Below are 15,573 nucleotides of genomic sequence, written 5' to 3'. Positions count from 1 at the left end.
TTACAAAATATTTAAGGGGTATTTGTTGAGAACACCGCACTACGAGCTTGTTCCCTTCAAAAACCTTTAGGTAATGAGCCTACATTCCCACCTTCTATACTATTGCAACAGAAACTAATTCTGTTGGCAAGAAGTGTAGGAGCCATAAACATATTACGTGCAAATACTAAAGGGTTTGATTCTAGGCTAAGAAGTGTAGGAGCCATAACCATTTAACCTTTTAAAATGTTTATCCACAATTTTTTTCATAATAAAAAATTAATCAAAAAATGTTAAATTGTTATTTCATACAAAAACAATGAGTAAAAATGATCTCGGTATACAATAACTTTATTGTACATCTTATGCGTGTAAGACTTTTTGTATGCCAATACTAATGTAACATTAATTAGTGAGTACCACAACCATGCATAAGTAATGTTTTATTTATTTTTTTATTTATTTTATTTTTTATTTAACATGGGATAAGAAGCAGGAAAAATAAAAAGCACTAAATAACAAAAACTAAAAAATCTGAAAACAAATAAACGAGCGACGCCGCACAAAAGCAAAAACGGAGTAAGGGCAAGACGAATAAACGAGCGGAGAAGCAGAGGCAAAAGGAAAGGAAAACCAGAGGAGAGAGGAATGGAATAAATTAGGAGAAAGAAACAAATTTCTTAGGAATCAGAAAACAGAAAAGAGAGAAAGTAAAAAAAAAAGTGGAAATATGTAAGCAACAAGCTTTGAACCTTGGTTGATTAAACAAGTATTATGGAGCTTGCAAAGGGAAGGAATGCAAAAAATTATGGAGCTTGCAAAGGGAAGGAATGCAAAAAATTTCCTTAGGAATAGTGGATTTCATGTATTTGTGACTCAAAACACTATTACTAAGCATAGTGTTCAAAATGTGAGTATTTTAAAGGTTAGAGATTATGCTCAACCCATTTTCGATGCAATTTCCTTGTCAAATAAATAAATAAATAAATAAAAATAAAATTGTTCCAAAAAGTTCTCTCTCTAAAAAATGGGTTCAGGGAGTAGTCATCTGGGTTCTGCACCGGCGCTGCCAACTACAAGGCGTAGCAAAGTCAACCGTACAAAACAAAGGCTCGCTTCTCTCATTTGTGGCGCTTCTTCAACTTCTCATTCTTCATCTTCTTCAACTTCTCAGGTCTTGTTTTTTCTTCTAATTTCATTCTCAACCCCAATCATTACATTTTTAAGATGTTGTAAGATCGCTGCTTTTGCTTTTAAGGTGATGTTTGATTATTCAGTTTATGCTAAAGATTATAACTTTAATGTCAAAATCGTTTCATTTGTAATCTTAAGTTTGATTTGATGGAGTTTTTATACTTTTATCATCCATGGAGTGTTTTGGGGGTTTTTGGTATACGTTTTAAGCTGGTTTTGGAATATTGATTGGATGAACTTCTGAACCTAGCAAAAAGTCACACTGTAGAAAATAATGGAAATATTTCCTATTTTGTCCAGCTATTTGTGATTAAATATGGTCATTGAGCTTTCTTCTAGTTTATTAATGCTCCACTTGCTAAAAATGGCGTGTAGTGTAAATTTTAGAGCACTTAGTTTCTTTATATACAAGTGTTGATGTTCATAAATGTCTGAAGAAGGGGGGTTCTTTACTTCTTTTGAGTATGCCATAGTTGTGGCAGATGCAAAGAATAAGGTACGATGATGTCCAGGCTTACTACTCCGCATTTGACAACCAATTTTAATTCAGGAGTTTAGTTCCATCTTCCCACAACTTTAGTCCTTGTGAGCCTTCTGGGGTTATGGTAGTGTTCTTTGTCAGATTTCCTTCTGTTCTTGATTGCTTTATATCAAAGTGGATATGATAACTCAACCATTTTTCTCCATTGTGTAGAGGATGATTGTGCATCTAGATCTTTAATTCTTTACTAACTTATGGTGATTACTGTCAACAGAAGGCTAATAAGTCCTCAATCCCTACAAATGATTACGTTCCTGCTTCTAGCTTGGGAACTGAGTTTAGCAGCTATTCCAGTCCTGGATCTGCACCAGTAGCCTCATCAGAGAGTAGTACTATAAGTAGTGACTGTGCCTCTATTCATGACGATTCTCGTGTAGAATCATCCAGTAACAGGAAGTGCTTTTCAGAAGATAATGAAGTGGTTCACCCTCGTGAGATCAATGCTGAAAGCAAATGCCACCAGCATAGACTGGTTGATTCTGTTAATCCATCTTCTGCAGGGCACTTACGGCACATAAGCCTTAGTTCCAACAGACGTGCAACTGGTGAGATTGATGATTTAATCAATGATATGCCTCAGACTAATGGGGTCTTATCTCCTAGTGGGTTGCAGGACGAGGAACTGGAACATCCCACCGTTTTTGAAGAAGTTAGCGAGGTTATTGGACACCAAAGTTCTGATTCTGGTCCAGTCCCAGTAGTTTCAGACCCTGGCATAGAATCTCAATCACGTGGTGATGAACCCATTCAAGAGGTGATACCTTCAGGATTAGAGCTCTTTGTGTCAGATAGGGTTGAATCCCGGCCAGAAGGAAGTTTACTTCATGTTGATGTGGTGAGTATCTCCTCATCCAATCTTTTGCCCAACATCAATAATGAAATAAGTACCCGTGAAGCAAGACGAAACAGTAGGAGAATGTTTTGGGATGCTTTTTCAAGTCGTGGTTCAAGAAGAAATGCTGATTTTCCAGCCATACTTTTCACAACTGAAGATTCTGATCTTACGGGATCACATCGCAGATGGCTTCTTGATATTGGTGATGACTTTTTTGATGATGGGGTGGGTGCTGAGACTTGGCGCTTTGGCCGGAGAAGTCGCTTTACAAATGATCGTCGTCGAAACTCTAGATCTGAGGTTAGTATCTGTGGTTTTATACCCTGTCTTTTTGTGATCATGATCTTTTGTGGGTTCACTAGATCACGAACCACATTTTCTCTAAGTATATTCTTAGACTTCGCATCCTGCAAAAACAGATTTTATGAAAATTGTCAAGGAAGAGAAAGCTAACCTTGCCCATCTACTTAAATTACTTTTTGTTATCAACTATCGTAGGACAAGTTTAACTAGATGTCATGGAGGTTTTCGATACCTTTTTTATTTGAACTATCATTGTCCACCAACTTTTAGACTTTTGGGGGGCTTCTAGATTTGGCCTTGCAATCTGCAATTTGGATTTCTGCCAAATGGACACTCCCCACTCACCCCCCAAAAACTAAAAAGACAATGTCTGGTTCTTATATCTTTTATTCGGTACATGTTTTAGTTAGATTGCTATTCTCTCTGTCAGTTACTTGAATAAAATTTGTCAACCTCCTGGCAGTTCTGGGATAGATTGCGAGGTTCTGCTACAGAGAGTAGTCATCGTACATTTTGTCCGCTTGATTTACATTCTGATGGTTCATGCACATGTGAGCTGGATGAAGAGACTAATGCACTTTCAAGTATATCTCGAATTATCTTGCTTGCAGAAGCCTTATTTGAGGTATGTTCATTTATAAAGATTTTATCTTTTTTGCTGCTGAAGTGTCTCAATATACTCCATATTGGTTAACGTTTCATGTTGTCAACATTTAGAATGCTGATTTTTTTTACTTCCTTTTCACTCTTGAGTGGAGAACTAGTGTATTTTTTATTGCATCTTTTGTGAAGATTTTTATTGTTTATTGTTTATTGTTTTATGCTTACAATTTGATGCTGACATGGCCAATTACGAATCGGAGCCCATTTTTGTAGATATGTTATTCTGCACCAGTTTTGCGGTGTCACATTTTTTTTGCTCTTTGTGTGTTGCCGAGGCTGAAATTAGATGAATAGCAGTTTAGTATTTACTAATGTATGAAATGCTACCTTTGAAAGAGAAATTGCAAGTCCTTTGAGTCGCTTTCTGTTGGTGGATGTAGATCTGGCACTGTCTGATGATGCTTGACTAAATTCATAGCTGACATTCGTTATTTTCATATAGAGATATCTGCTAGTGATTTTATCTTTGGAGATTTTTTATTTTAGCATAGTATTCATGAGGAAGGAAGTAGTAATCATGCACCCATGTGTGGGGTGTTAAGAGGATGATGCAATCCAGAGTGCTGATAGAACATGTGTTCCAGCAGGAAGGCCACAATTGAAGGAAATAAATAGGATTTTGTCAGCGTATAATACTCGAACCTGCTATTTTCTAGGTTCTCTTGTGCCATGGTTGGCATAGGAGATGTACATGATGAATGAATGTATTAATTTAGTTAGAAAGATCGGTGAGGAGATGCATCATTATGTTTTCTTAATGGAGCAAATTTTTTCTATACAGTTATACTACTGTTGCTCTAGTCGTTTAGGGTATAGTACTGGTACTGGAAACCTTTCGAGAGACAGTTCTCTACTTCTCTTGGTTGCATGTGCTTCATTCATGTTTCTAGATTAGAAAATTCTCATTAACAAAAGGAAAAAGTGGGATATTAACCAATGTTTAGTGGTTAGAGTTTACATTGGTAACAAAGTAGCCCTCTGTTATAGTGTTATGCTCCTTCCTTCCACAAATAATGTTACTTTATATTTTGAGAGATATCAACAGCCAATCATGTTAGGTTTATAAGTTCACTTGTGGAGTATATGCTGCAGTGTGAACGTGTGAAGCCTTCTCTACTGACATACCTTTATCAAATTGTGTAAAAATTGCAAGGTTCTGGATGAAATTCATCGGCAGCCAGAGTCGTTTTCACTGTCTATGCTTTCAGCCCCTGCTCCTGAGGCAGTTGTAGACTCACTTCCTCTTAAAACATATGAAAAACCTAGCACAACTGAATCTGGAGAAGATGTAGATCAGTAAGTTGCAATCACTTTCATAACTCGGCTATTCCTATTCAGCTTTGTTGTTTGTTGTTTGTTGTTTGACAAGAGGGAATAATAAATGTCCTGATCTTTCAACCTTCCTTTTCCTTTGATATGTATGGTTAGGTGCTATATTTGTTTGGTGGAGTATGAGAAAGGTGATAAAATACGAGTTCTTCCTTGTCACCATGCATATCACATGCCATGTGTTGATAAGTGGCTGAAAGAGATTCATGGGTATCATTCCTCACCTCCATATTTTCGCATTGGTTGTTTTTATCCACTCTATCCTCATCTGTTTGATTTCATGCAGGATATGTCCTCTCTGTCGTGGAGATGTTCGAGGAGGGGCTGCATCCACCTCAGATGCTGATCTTTCGGAGATCCTTGTATAAAGAAGCCGCTTAGTTACTTGAAGCTGTTACAGACAAGAAAGATACTTTATACGAATTTTATGTTAGCCCATCAACGTATTTATCATCACTCACATTTTCATGTAAATATAAGTCACAGTTGTTGCAGGTTCTCAACACAAAACTTTACCTTCTGTTTTCAATAATAATGTTGGTTCAAAGTGAAGTCATGTATACAAACTTCTTCATTTTGTAGTCATGTAATTAATGAGTCATCAACAGCCAGAAGGTTCCTCATTTTCACTGCTGTTTTTGTGCATTATTTTTGTCATGCCTTTCATGTAAATGTAAAATCCATTCATTCTTGTAAATGTACTTTCTTCTCTATTTTGAGCATCCCTTTTTTCTTCTGGAATAACTTTTTAATTATATATTCGATCTGGAATATTACATATTTGGAAACCCTTCTAACTAGGGCTTCAGGCAAGACAACAATGGATTACCATAAAACTGTTGGATATACATTTTACTAATAGGATAGAGTTATACAGATTAACCCTTGTAGATATTGAATTAGAAAATGGAGTTTGTTTTATGATTTGCAGGATTAGGATTGCAATTTTCATCATCCTCGAAAGTTGTCCACCTCTTTGAACTGGTGCACCTCCTCTCCCAGGTAGCGTTACGCATACTTTCCATCTCTCCAACATGATCTTTGAATTCCTTCTTCACAACATCCAACACCACATCACCATATCTTTCGCACCAAGAACTACATTCACACAAACAAGCAAAAGAGGGAGATCCATGTTAAGATAAAGGCACATTCATATTCCTGTATCTCTAATTCTGCAACATTTAAGTCTATCTCTTACTTGGGAAAGAACTGCTTAAGATCAGACTTGTCAACTGGGAGCTTTGTGGATATAGCATCCATTTCATCATTCCTACAGCAACAAGCATGAGATAAGCAAGCAAATTCCAACAAATGAATGCACAAAGAAACCTAATTCAGAAACAACACATACGAAAAATGGAAGTTTGGATTTGTGCTAGACAGTTCTGTTTGAATTCGCCACAGCTCCTTCTTTATGTTATCTCCTACAACCTGCAAATTCAAAGCATCAAAATGGTTTCTTTTGATGTAAAAGGTATTTCTTATTTCTTAATGTTACCTTATCAATGTAAAAACCAGATGAAGAACCCTGAGAAAGAATCTTGGTTTTGATGTGTTTAGCATCAGGACCTTGGATATAAGGTCCTTGATCAGTTGATCTCTCACTTAGAGGCAAAGAAGTGGTTTCATCTTCCACATTACTCTTCTTCCATCTCTTAAACCCATCAAACCCCCATTGCCTCTTTGTGCATTTTGAGTCTTTTTCCTCCGATTTATCGGCCTGGAACAGACCTCGAAATGCAGGCTTCTTCCCTTTTTCCTTGCCAATTTGATCAGACTCTGATGCTGACATAAGAATAGACTTTGTTTCACTTTCAGTTTCATTGTGAGTAGTGTCATTCCAAAATGGGTTTTCATCAACTTGCTCATTTTCATTGTTATTATTATCAACTGGTAATTGATCAAATATGCTCTTCTGCTCTTTATTTTTTCCCAGTTTCTGAAAAGATGACCCAAACCCCAAAACAGAGGCTGCCTCTTTGATTTGTTTCACCGTTGACTTAGATTTGTTTTTGGACCTTGATTTATCCTTGTTGATCAAACTCTGTTCGTCCTTCAAATCGATCACTGACCACTCCTCTTCCTCGGAATTATCAGTTTCTTTCCGGCGTTCTCCAACGATCACGTCTCTAGCCTCGAGTTCAGCTCCTTGTACTGCTAATCTCTGAAGCAATGGCCTTTTTGATGCATGATACTCCTCTGCAGAAATGCATTTTGCATACAGAAGCTCCTGTATAAACGAATCAACAACAATTACAATTAACAAGTTACAACACAACCCTCTAACAAAATTCAATTAAAAAAGATGCAAAATGATCCGGATCAAACCTGGAGAAAGAGGAGCTTATCCCTCAGAATCGGGGGAGGGTCATAGTGGGGTCCCTTGGATGCAATGAGGGTATCAAGGAGGTGAGTTCTGAGAGCGGAGACCTCGGATTCTGGCATAATCCCTTCTTTATGAAGACCCATTAAATTAAGGATCTGATGGAATGAATTCTGCTGCCATTTGAGGTTATCAGATTGCTGTTTGGACAGCTTCTGTTCAGCTGCAATTAATTTTCTCTTCTTTGAAGAGAATGGAAGAATTGATTTGCAGATTGAACTGATTGAATCCTGGAAAGACGAATAGTATGCTGGTGTATATGTGTATACCATTTTCAACTGTATTTTCAGATTCTGAGCTTTTTGGTGGCGGAGAAACGTTTTTGTATGATTGCTTTTTGGTGAAGTTGTTAATCACAATTTTGAATTTCCGTTCGCAACTTCAACGGCTATGTGAAAATGGAAGTAGCCGTTGCAGAATGCAATGGTCTCCACAGTGGCGGGACCTCCTAAGTCCTAACGTCCTTTTTCTTACTGTATTATTTTCCTTCAAAAAGGAGAACAAGGTTTGGGCCCCTCAAATGGGTCATCTATTTCTATGACGGCTTCAGATCATAGACCCAGTGAAATCTTTACCAACTACTCCATCCGTGTCTAAAGATTGCCCAATTGTTAATTTTCGGTCAAATTTTAAAATTTTTGACCATTATGTTTGAGAAATAATATAGTCTTGCGAGATTTTGTTAGATTCGTTTTAATATACTTTCTCTGTTCGTTTTTAATCGCAACGTTGGTCACTTTTACGAATGTCAATTCACAACTTGATCATTAATATTTTTAATTCACGTGAAGCAAAAGTTATAAAATGTTGATATTTTAAAAATACACATTGATACGAATCTAACAAAATCCCACATGACTATGATTTAACTTATATATATGTACGGGGTGTCCTACCGGCACCACCTGGTACCGGCAGAACTCTCCGTATGTAAACTTAACCTGCAGGTAATCTGATCATCTTAGGTAAATATCCTCTACCGGCATTATTTGCAAGACAACCTACCGGCATTATCATGAAGACAACCAACCAAGGGTCACTATCAACAGGTCGCTATCTAACCACAAGGGACCTACCAGATCGTACCCTTGGATTGGTCTATATAAGGAGCACCTCATTTATTGCTATGAGGTACACAAATACTTAAACACACTTCTTTCTTACTCTCTAATCATCTCTTAATCATCTCTTAATCTCTCAGTAATCTTACTTAAGCATCGGAGGGGGGATCCTCGAACCACCCCCGAGGCTAGTTAATCCATTCTGTTGTGCAGATATCAATCGGCAATCTCGACAGGAATCCAGTATCCCACAGTCAGCTGTTCTCATTCCACACCCGGAACAATTGGCGCTAGAAGGAGGGGACCTTATCCCTTGAAACGGTAGAACAGTCAGCATGGATTTCTCACAGAAAGACGGTAAAAAATCAAAGAAAAGTCAAGAAAAAGCAACAACCCCACAACCGGCGACAACCTCCAAGTTCCAACCCTCACTTCTAAACCCCGTCCATCCGTCACAAGCACAATCAGTTATCAGCCCAATAACAAAAAACACCTCCATACCGGCACAAATGGAATTTACAGTGGAGGACGATGATGAGTTAGAAATAGAAAGCCCTGCCAGAGAGCAACCGAAAACTCCGCTGGAACAGACGCTGCAGGAGCGCCTGTCTCCCCTGTCGGAAGTATTCACGGGAGAGCAATTGAAAACACTGTCAGCGGTGATGGCCGCTTTGTCAGAGCTACCAGCCTCGCAGCAGCCAGGGTCAGTCGGCAGTCTAAGAAAGACCAGGTCGACGGTTCCCCAGTTACCTGTTAGGGATCTCCTAACCGCCCTGAATCAAGAAAACACCCCAGAAAAAAGAAAGCGCTCGGATCCGGCGGAAACAGAATGGCCTGAAACAGAGCAAGTCCCCATCGCGGAATACGAACGAAGAGCGCCGGTTCTACAGATAGCTAGACGGCAGACAATCCAGCCAAAGGATTCTCCCCTGTGCCGAGAAATCCTAGAAGAAAGGATGGAAAGGATAAAAATCCCGACAGGGAGATACGATGGGACGACAGATCCGGAGGATCACTGCACCACATTCGAACAGCACATGATGCTGTACACTGATTCTGATGCCATGTGGTGCAAAGTGTTCCCATCCACACTCCTAGGAGTTGCAGCGAGCTGGTATAAGGGCATAGAGGCACACTCCATATACAGCTTCCGACAGCTGCAGGCGTCGTTTTTGTCACGATTTGTGAGCAAACAGAAGAGAAAGAAATCACCGGGAGAGTTGATGTCGTTCGCTCAAAGAGATAGAGAGCCGTTAAGGGATTATCTCACCCGCTTTAACAACGAGTCAATCACTATCCCCAATTTGCAGCAGGAGGTTGCCGTTCTGGCTCTTATGAGGGGAATGCAAGAGTGCGAATTCAAGAAATATCTCAGCCGAAAGTCATACACCAATCTGGGTGACGTCCTGCACAAAGCCAACGAGTACATCAGGGGGGATGAAATGATGAAGATCTCCAATGTGGTAGTGGCAACCGGCGGAAATGTCGGGTACAATCCAGGCTATAACCCACAGACGGGAAAAGGAGGAAACAATTTTCATCAGAGCAATAATCAGCAAGGGGCAGGGCAGAGAAACCAGAATAACAGAAATGCCAATCCACAAGGGCAGAAAAGCCGGCAAGACAGAAGGGAGTCCAGAGGACTCTTTGATAACTACACTCCGCTGAACACACCGCGGACGGCAATTTATAACATAAACAACAAGATGGATGGCTGGAGAAGGCCGCCACCAATGCAGAGTAGGGAAAGGAATGTCAAGAAATTCTGTGACTTCCATAATGAGCACGGCCACCTAACAGAGGACTGCAGAGACCTCAAAGACAACATTGAGGATATGGTCAGAAAGGGGTATTTCTCACAGTATAGGGCAAGGCAGGGCAATGGTAACAACAACTCGGTGGGAGGAAACCCTACCAATTCATACCGGCCACAACAGCAAAATCAACAACAATACCCTAGAATCGAGCAACCATATCAGCCGCCTAGAATCGAGCAAAAACAGCCGGAAACCAGTGCCAGAGCAGAACAGAGGGATGGCGGGAAAAAACCACCCGTGTATGTAATTTCTGGCGGCCCAGTCCACGGAGGGACAATAAGCGGCGCCAGTAGAAGCTTGGAGGAACACAGGCACATGGTAAACTTTCATAACACAAGAGTGTGGCCTAACCCACCCAGCATACCAGTGATGACATTCTTGGAATCGGATTGCAGAGGCATCATTTTCCCGCATGATGACCCACTAGTTCTTACAATTGATATAGCAAATGCCGATGTGAACAGAGTACTGGTAGACGGCGGCAGCTCAGCAAACATCATCTTCTGGGAAGCTTTCAAACAATTGCACATACCAGAGGACGAACTTCAAAGGGTAAACTACCCAGTAATCGGTTTCTCAGGATCTACAGTGTACCCAGAGGGTAGTATAAGGCTGCCGGTGAAAATCGGAGAAGGATCCGAAATGCGAGATCTCATGGTGGATTTCCTAATCATTAAAGTGCCAGCGGCCTACAATGTGATCATCGGTCGCCCATTCATACATGACGTGCAGGCGGTAGTCTCCACCTATCACTTGACAATGATATATATGTCGAACCTGGAAAGGCCGGCAAAGATAAGGGGAAGTCAGTTGGCGGCAAGGTCCTGTTACTTGACTGCTTTGAGAACACCGGGAAGAATGGTCCCAGAAGTGAACTTGACTACTGAGCCGGCAAGGCAAGAGATACACTTGACTACTAAGCCGGCAAGACAAGAACAACTGTCAAAAAGAAAGAGCTGCACAAAAAGGGGTCGAACCGACCTAAACATGGAACACTTTGATGAAAGGCCGGTATCAGCACCAAGACCAATGCCAGATGGTCTGACAGAAAATATCGAGCTGGAGGCTGGAAACATGGATAGAACAGTCGTGATCGGTACGGAAATGGGGAGTGACATGAAGGTCAACCTCATAAGCTTGCTGAGAGAGCACGCTGACATCTTCGCATTCTCGGCGGATGAGATGCCTGGTATCGATCCAGAGATAATGGTTCACCGATTAAACGCCGACAGAAATGTTAGGCTTGTACGGCAGAAAAAACGTAATTTCTCCACGGAGAAAATGACAGCAATACAAGAAGAGGTGGATAAACTTCTGGCGGCAGGTTTCATTGAGCCATGTGACTACCCCGAATGGTTGGCAAACGTGGTAATGGTAAAAAAGTCAAGTGGGTCATGGAGAATGTGCGTAGATTTCACCAACCTTAACAGAGCATGTCCGAAAGATTTCTACCCCCTGCCACGGATTGATAGGCTGGTAGACTCCACTAGCGGTCACGCAATGCTCAGTTTCCTAGATGCTTTCTCAGGGTATCATCAGGTCAGCCTGCATAAATCAGATAGGAAGAAGGCGGCCTTTATCACAGATGCAGGAGTTTTCTGTTATAAGGCGATGCCGTTCGGGTTGAAAAATGCAGGGGCAACATATCAAAGGCTGGTTGACAAGGTGTTCGCCGACCAAAAAGGCAGAAACGTGGAGGTCTATGTAGATGACTCTATCGTAAAAAGCCGGAAGGAGGAGGATCATGTTAGCGACCTCCGAGAAACTTTTGAAACTTTGAGAAAATACAGGATGAAATTAAACCCAAAAAAATGCGTCTTCGGAGTAAGGTCGGGAAAATTCCTGGGTTTCTTGGTCAGCGAGCGTGGCATAGACGCCAACCCTGAAAAAGTAGAAGCAATCATCAGTCTGCCGCAACCCAAGAGCGTAAAAGACATACAGCGGCTGACAGGAAAAATGGCCGCCTTAAACAGATTTGTGAGCAAGTCGGCAGATAAGCAAATGCCCTTCTTCACAACCCTGAGGCAAAACAAGAAGTTCAAATGGGGGCCGGCAGAGCAAGAGGCCTTTGAAGCTCTAAAAAGTCACTTAAAAAACCTGCCAACAATAGCAAGGGTAAAAGAGGGCGGCAAATTACAACTGTACATATCGGCGTCGCCAAAAACAGTTGCAGCAGTACTGGTAGCCGAAACAGAAAACAAAGGGCAGCAGCCGGTATATTTTGTGAGCCATGTGCTAAACGGCCCAGAAACAAGGTACACGTTGGTGGAAAAAATGGCATATGCAGTCCTCATCGCGGCTAGAAAGTTAAGACCATACTTTGATGCGCATACAATCGAAGTGCTAACAAACTTTCCTCTCGAAAAAGCCATCAGCAAGCTAGATACATCAGGCCGGTTGCTAAAATGGGCAATAGAGTTGTCCGAGTTTGACTTGGAATTCCGGCCAAGAACTGCAATCAAAGCCCAGGCATTGGCGGACTTCATAGTTGAAGCGTCATACCAAGAGGATGAAATACAAGCTGAAGTATGGGATGTGTCAGTGGATGGTTCAGCTGCACAGACAGGCAGTGGGGCTGGAATAATCATGAAATCGCCAGCAGGAGACATTTTTGAGTATGCTATAAAGTTTACGTTCAACGCGTCAAATAACGAGGCAGAATACGAGGCAACAATTGCCGGCATCCAAATGTGCCTCGCAGCAGATGCCAAAAGAGTAATACTGACAACAGACTCCCAGCTGGTAGCAAGTCAATTCAGCGGAGAATATGAGGCCAAAGAACCTTCGATGGTCAAATACCTGGAGAAGTTGAGGTCGGTGTCGGCTCAGCTAGAGAAATTCAGCATTAATCTGGTACCCCGAGCAGAGAACACACTGGCAGACGCCCTATCAAAGTTAGCAAGTTCAAATGTCGCCGACTTGAAAAGAACAGTCATGATGGAAGTCATGAATAAGCGAAGTACGGAGTCGGAGATAATACGGGTCATGGCCATCACAACTACCTCAGAATGGTACGATAATATCCAAACATACATACAGACTGGAGCGCTACCAGCAGATTTTGCAGAGGCCAAAAAGACAAGAAGGGACTCGGTTTGGTACATCATCCTGTGGGGACGGTTGTACAAAAAGTCATTTAGCCTGCCATTCTTAAGGTGCCTAACAGCATTCGAGTCAGCAAGGCTAATCGAAGAGATGCACGAAGGAACATGTGGGAACCATGCCGGTGGAAAACCCCTTGCCATCATCTGTCAAAGGCAAGGCTATTACTGGCCAACAATGTTAGAAGATTGTCGAGCTTATGTAAAAAAGTGCGAGAAATGTCAAAAGTTTTCAGCTGTGATAAACTTGCCGGCCAATGATTTGATGCCCATTCTGAACCCAATCCCATTCGCACAATGGGGAATGGATATTGTTGGACCATTCCCAATGGCGGCTGGAGGGCGCAAGTTCTTAATAGTAGCAGTGGACTACTTCACCAAGTGGATAGAAGCAGAGCCGGTAGCAAAAATAACGGCAAACCAGGTGAAAAAATTCATATGGAAAAATATAATAACAAGATTCGGGCTGCCGCAGGCAATAGTTTTTGACCATGGAGCACAGTTTGATTGTGCACCCATACAATGCTTCCTGGGGTTATACAGAGTAAAGTTAGCTCACTCGTCAGTATGTCACCCACAGAGCAATGGGCAAGCAGAGGCGGCGAATAAGCAAATCCTGGCTGCACTGAAAAAGAAGCTAGAAGACTGTAAAGGCAAATGGGCAGATCTTATGCCAGAGATTCTGTGGTGCAACAGAATTGCTATCAAGGAGGCTACCGGCGAGAGTCCGTTCAAATTAAGCTTCGGATCTGAGGCTGTTATACCGGCAGAAATGGCTCTGCCAACCATGCGAATCCAGCATTACGATGAGGAGAGAAACGATCAGCTGCTGCGACATCAGTTGGATTTCATGCCAGAAATCCGCATGAAAGCAGAAGTAAGTTCGGCAGCATACAAAAGCAGAATGAGCAGAGCATACAACAAGAAAGTGAAACATCGGCCTCTAGGAGTAGGAGACCTGGTACTGCGGAGAACGGCGGCAACAGGAAAAGGAAATGCTCAAGGAAAGCTGACAGCCAATTGGGAAGGACCATACCAGATATGGGAGGAAATAGTTCCTGGATCATACCGGTTAATGCAAATGGATGGTACCACGCTCAAAAACTCCTGGAACGCCAGTACTCTGAGAAAGTACTATGTTTGAAAAAAAAAAAAAACTGTAATGATGATGTATGAGCAGGCTGATTGCAATAGCAGTCTGCATTTTGCTGTTATGTATAATTAGGGCGGTCCTCAAATACGACCAGTCCATAAATGAAGGAAGAAAAAAGCAAAAAACAAACGCTGCATAAATCAACACGCAAAGGTAATGTATGGATGTGATCAGTAACAGTAAAGAAAATAAATGCCGTTTGGGCACTTTACTGCGAAGCGTAGCAGTCCATAATAAAGTTGTTGTGATTAGTAGCTTTGGAGAAAATAAATGCCGTTAAGGGGCACTCCATTGTGAAGCGTAGCATTCAACGAAGTGTATGGATGTGATCAGTAACAGTAAAGAAAATAAATGCCGTTTGGGCACTTTACTGCGAAGCGTAGCAGTCCATAATAAAGTTGTTGTGATTAGTAGCTTTGGAGAAAATAAATGCCGTTAAGGGGCACTCCATTGTGAAGCGTAGCATTCAACGAAGTGTATGGATGTGATCAGTAACAGTAAAGAAAATAAATGCCGTTTGGGCACTTTACTGCGAAGCGTAGCAGTCCATAATAAAGTTGTTGTGATTAGTAGCTTTGGAGAAAATAAATGCCGTTAAGGGGCACTCCATTGTGAAGCGTAGCATTCAACGAAGTGTATGGATGTGATCAGTAACAGTAAAGAAAATAAATGCCGTTTGGGCACTTTACTGCGAAGCGTAGCAGTCCATAATAAAGTTGTTGTGATTAGTAGCTTTGGAGAAAATAAATGCCGTTAAGGGGCACTCCATTGTGAAGCGTAGCATTCAACGAAGTGTATGGATGTGATCAGTAACAGTAAAGAAAATAAATGCCGTTTGGGCACTTTACTGCGAAGCGTAGCAGTCCATAATAAAGTTGTTGTGATTAGTAGCTTTGGAGAAAATAAATGCCGTTAAGGGGCACTCCATTGTGAAGCGTAGCATTCAACGAAGTGTATGGATGTGATCAGTAACAAGTAAAGAAAATAAATGCCGTTTGGGCACTTTACTGCGAAGCGTAGCAGTCCATAATAAAGTTGTTGTGATTAGTATCTTTGGAGAAAATAAATGCCGTTAAGGGGCACTCCATTGTGAAGCGTAGCATTCAACGAAGTGTATGGATGTGATCAGTAACAGTAAAGAAAATAAATGCCGTTTGGGCACTTTACTGCGAAGCGTAGCAGTCCATAATAAAGTTGTTGTGATTAGTAGC

The 15,573-nt window shown here is 41.3% G+C and overlaps 3 protein-coding genes across 3 annotated transcripts; 2 read left to right on the top strand and 1 right to left on the bottom strand.

Moving 5' to 3' along the window:
• Positions 1 to 902: 902 nt before the first annotated feature.
• Positions 903 to 5,573, top strand: LOC110790119 (uncharacterized). The gene is made up of 6 exons (XM_056837166.1): positions 903 to 1,153; positions 1,929 to 2,849; positions 3,316 to 3,477; positions 4,669 to 4,811; positions 4,944 to 5,054; positions 5,131 to 5,573. The coding sequence occupies exons 1-6, from the start codon at positions 1,007 to 1,009 to the stop codon at positions 5,210 to 5,212; spliced, it is 1,566 nt and encodes a 521-aa protein (XP_056693144.1). The 5' UTR covers positions 903 to 1,006; the 3' UTR covers positions 5,213 to 5,573.
• On the bottom strand, positions 5,571 to 7,771 carry LOC110790120 (uncharacterized). Its single transcript, XM_021994881.2, has 5 exons — positions 7,176 to 7,771; positions 6,346 to 7,077; positions 6,199 to 6,278; positions 6,046 to 6,117; positions 5,571 to 5,942 (listed from the first exon to the last, which is right to left on the bottom strand). The coding sequence occupies exons 1-5, from the start codon at positions 7,500 to 7,502 to the stop codon at positions 5,744 to 5,746; spliced, it is 1,410 nt and encodes a 469-aa protein (XP_021850573.2). The 5' UTR covers positions 7,503 to 7,771; the 3' UTR covers positions 5,571 to 5,743.
• Positions 7,772 to 8,626: 855 nt separating this feature from the next.
• Positions 8,627 to 14,353, top strand: LOC130467596 (uncharacterized). Its single transcript, XM_056836150.1, has one exon. It carries the CDS (start codon positions 8,627 to 8,629, stop codon positions 14,351 to 14,353), a length of 5,727 nt encoding a protein of 1,908 aa, XP_056692128.1.
• The last annotated feature ends 1,220 nt before the right edge of the window (positions 14,354 to 15,573 follow it).

The sequence above is a fragment of the Spinacia oleracea genome, chromosome 2 (assembly GCF_020520425.1).
Source record: "Spinacia oleracea cultivar Varoflay chromosome 2, BTI_SOV_V1, whole genome shotgun sequence".
Lineage (NCBI taxonomy): Eukaryota > Viridiplantae > Streptophyta > Magnoliopsida > Caryophyllales > Amaranthaceae > Spinacia > Spinacia oleracea.
The sequence above is the reverse complement of the archived record's forward strand: the minus strand, read 5'-3'. Positions and strand labels throughout refer to the sequence as shown.

Bases quoted from the DNA above. Each gene is read 5' to 3' on its own strand.
- LOC110790119 (XM_056837166.1), top strand. From the start codon at position 1,007: ATGGGTTCAGGGAGTAGTCATCTGGGTTCTGCACCGGCGCTGCCAACT. The intron at 3,478-4,668 runs GTATGTTCATTT...AAAAATTGCAAG, and splicing joins TTGCAGAAGCCTTATTTGAG to GTTCTGGATGAAATTCATCG. The intron at 5,055-5,130 runs GTATCATTCCTC...GATTTCATGCAG, and splicing joins TGGCTGAAAGAGATTCATGG to GATATGTCCTCTCTGTCGTG.
- LOC110790120 (XM_021994881.2), bottom strand. From the start codon at position 7,502: ATGGTATACACATATACACCAGCATACTATTCGTCTTTCCAGGATTCA. The intron at 7,078-7,175 runs GTTTGATCCGGA...TCGTTTATACAG, and splicing joins ATAAGCTCCTCTTTCTCCAG to GAGCTTCTGTATGCAAAATG. The intron at 5,943-6,045 runs GTAAGAGATAGA...GTGTGAATGTAG, and splicing joins CTTAAGCAGTTCTTTCCCAA to TTCTTGGTGCGAAAGATATG.
- LOC130467596 (XM_056836150.1), top strand. From the start codon at position 8,627: ATGGATTTCTCACAGAAAGACGGTAAAAAATCAAAGAAAAGTCAAGAA.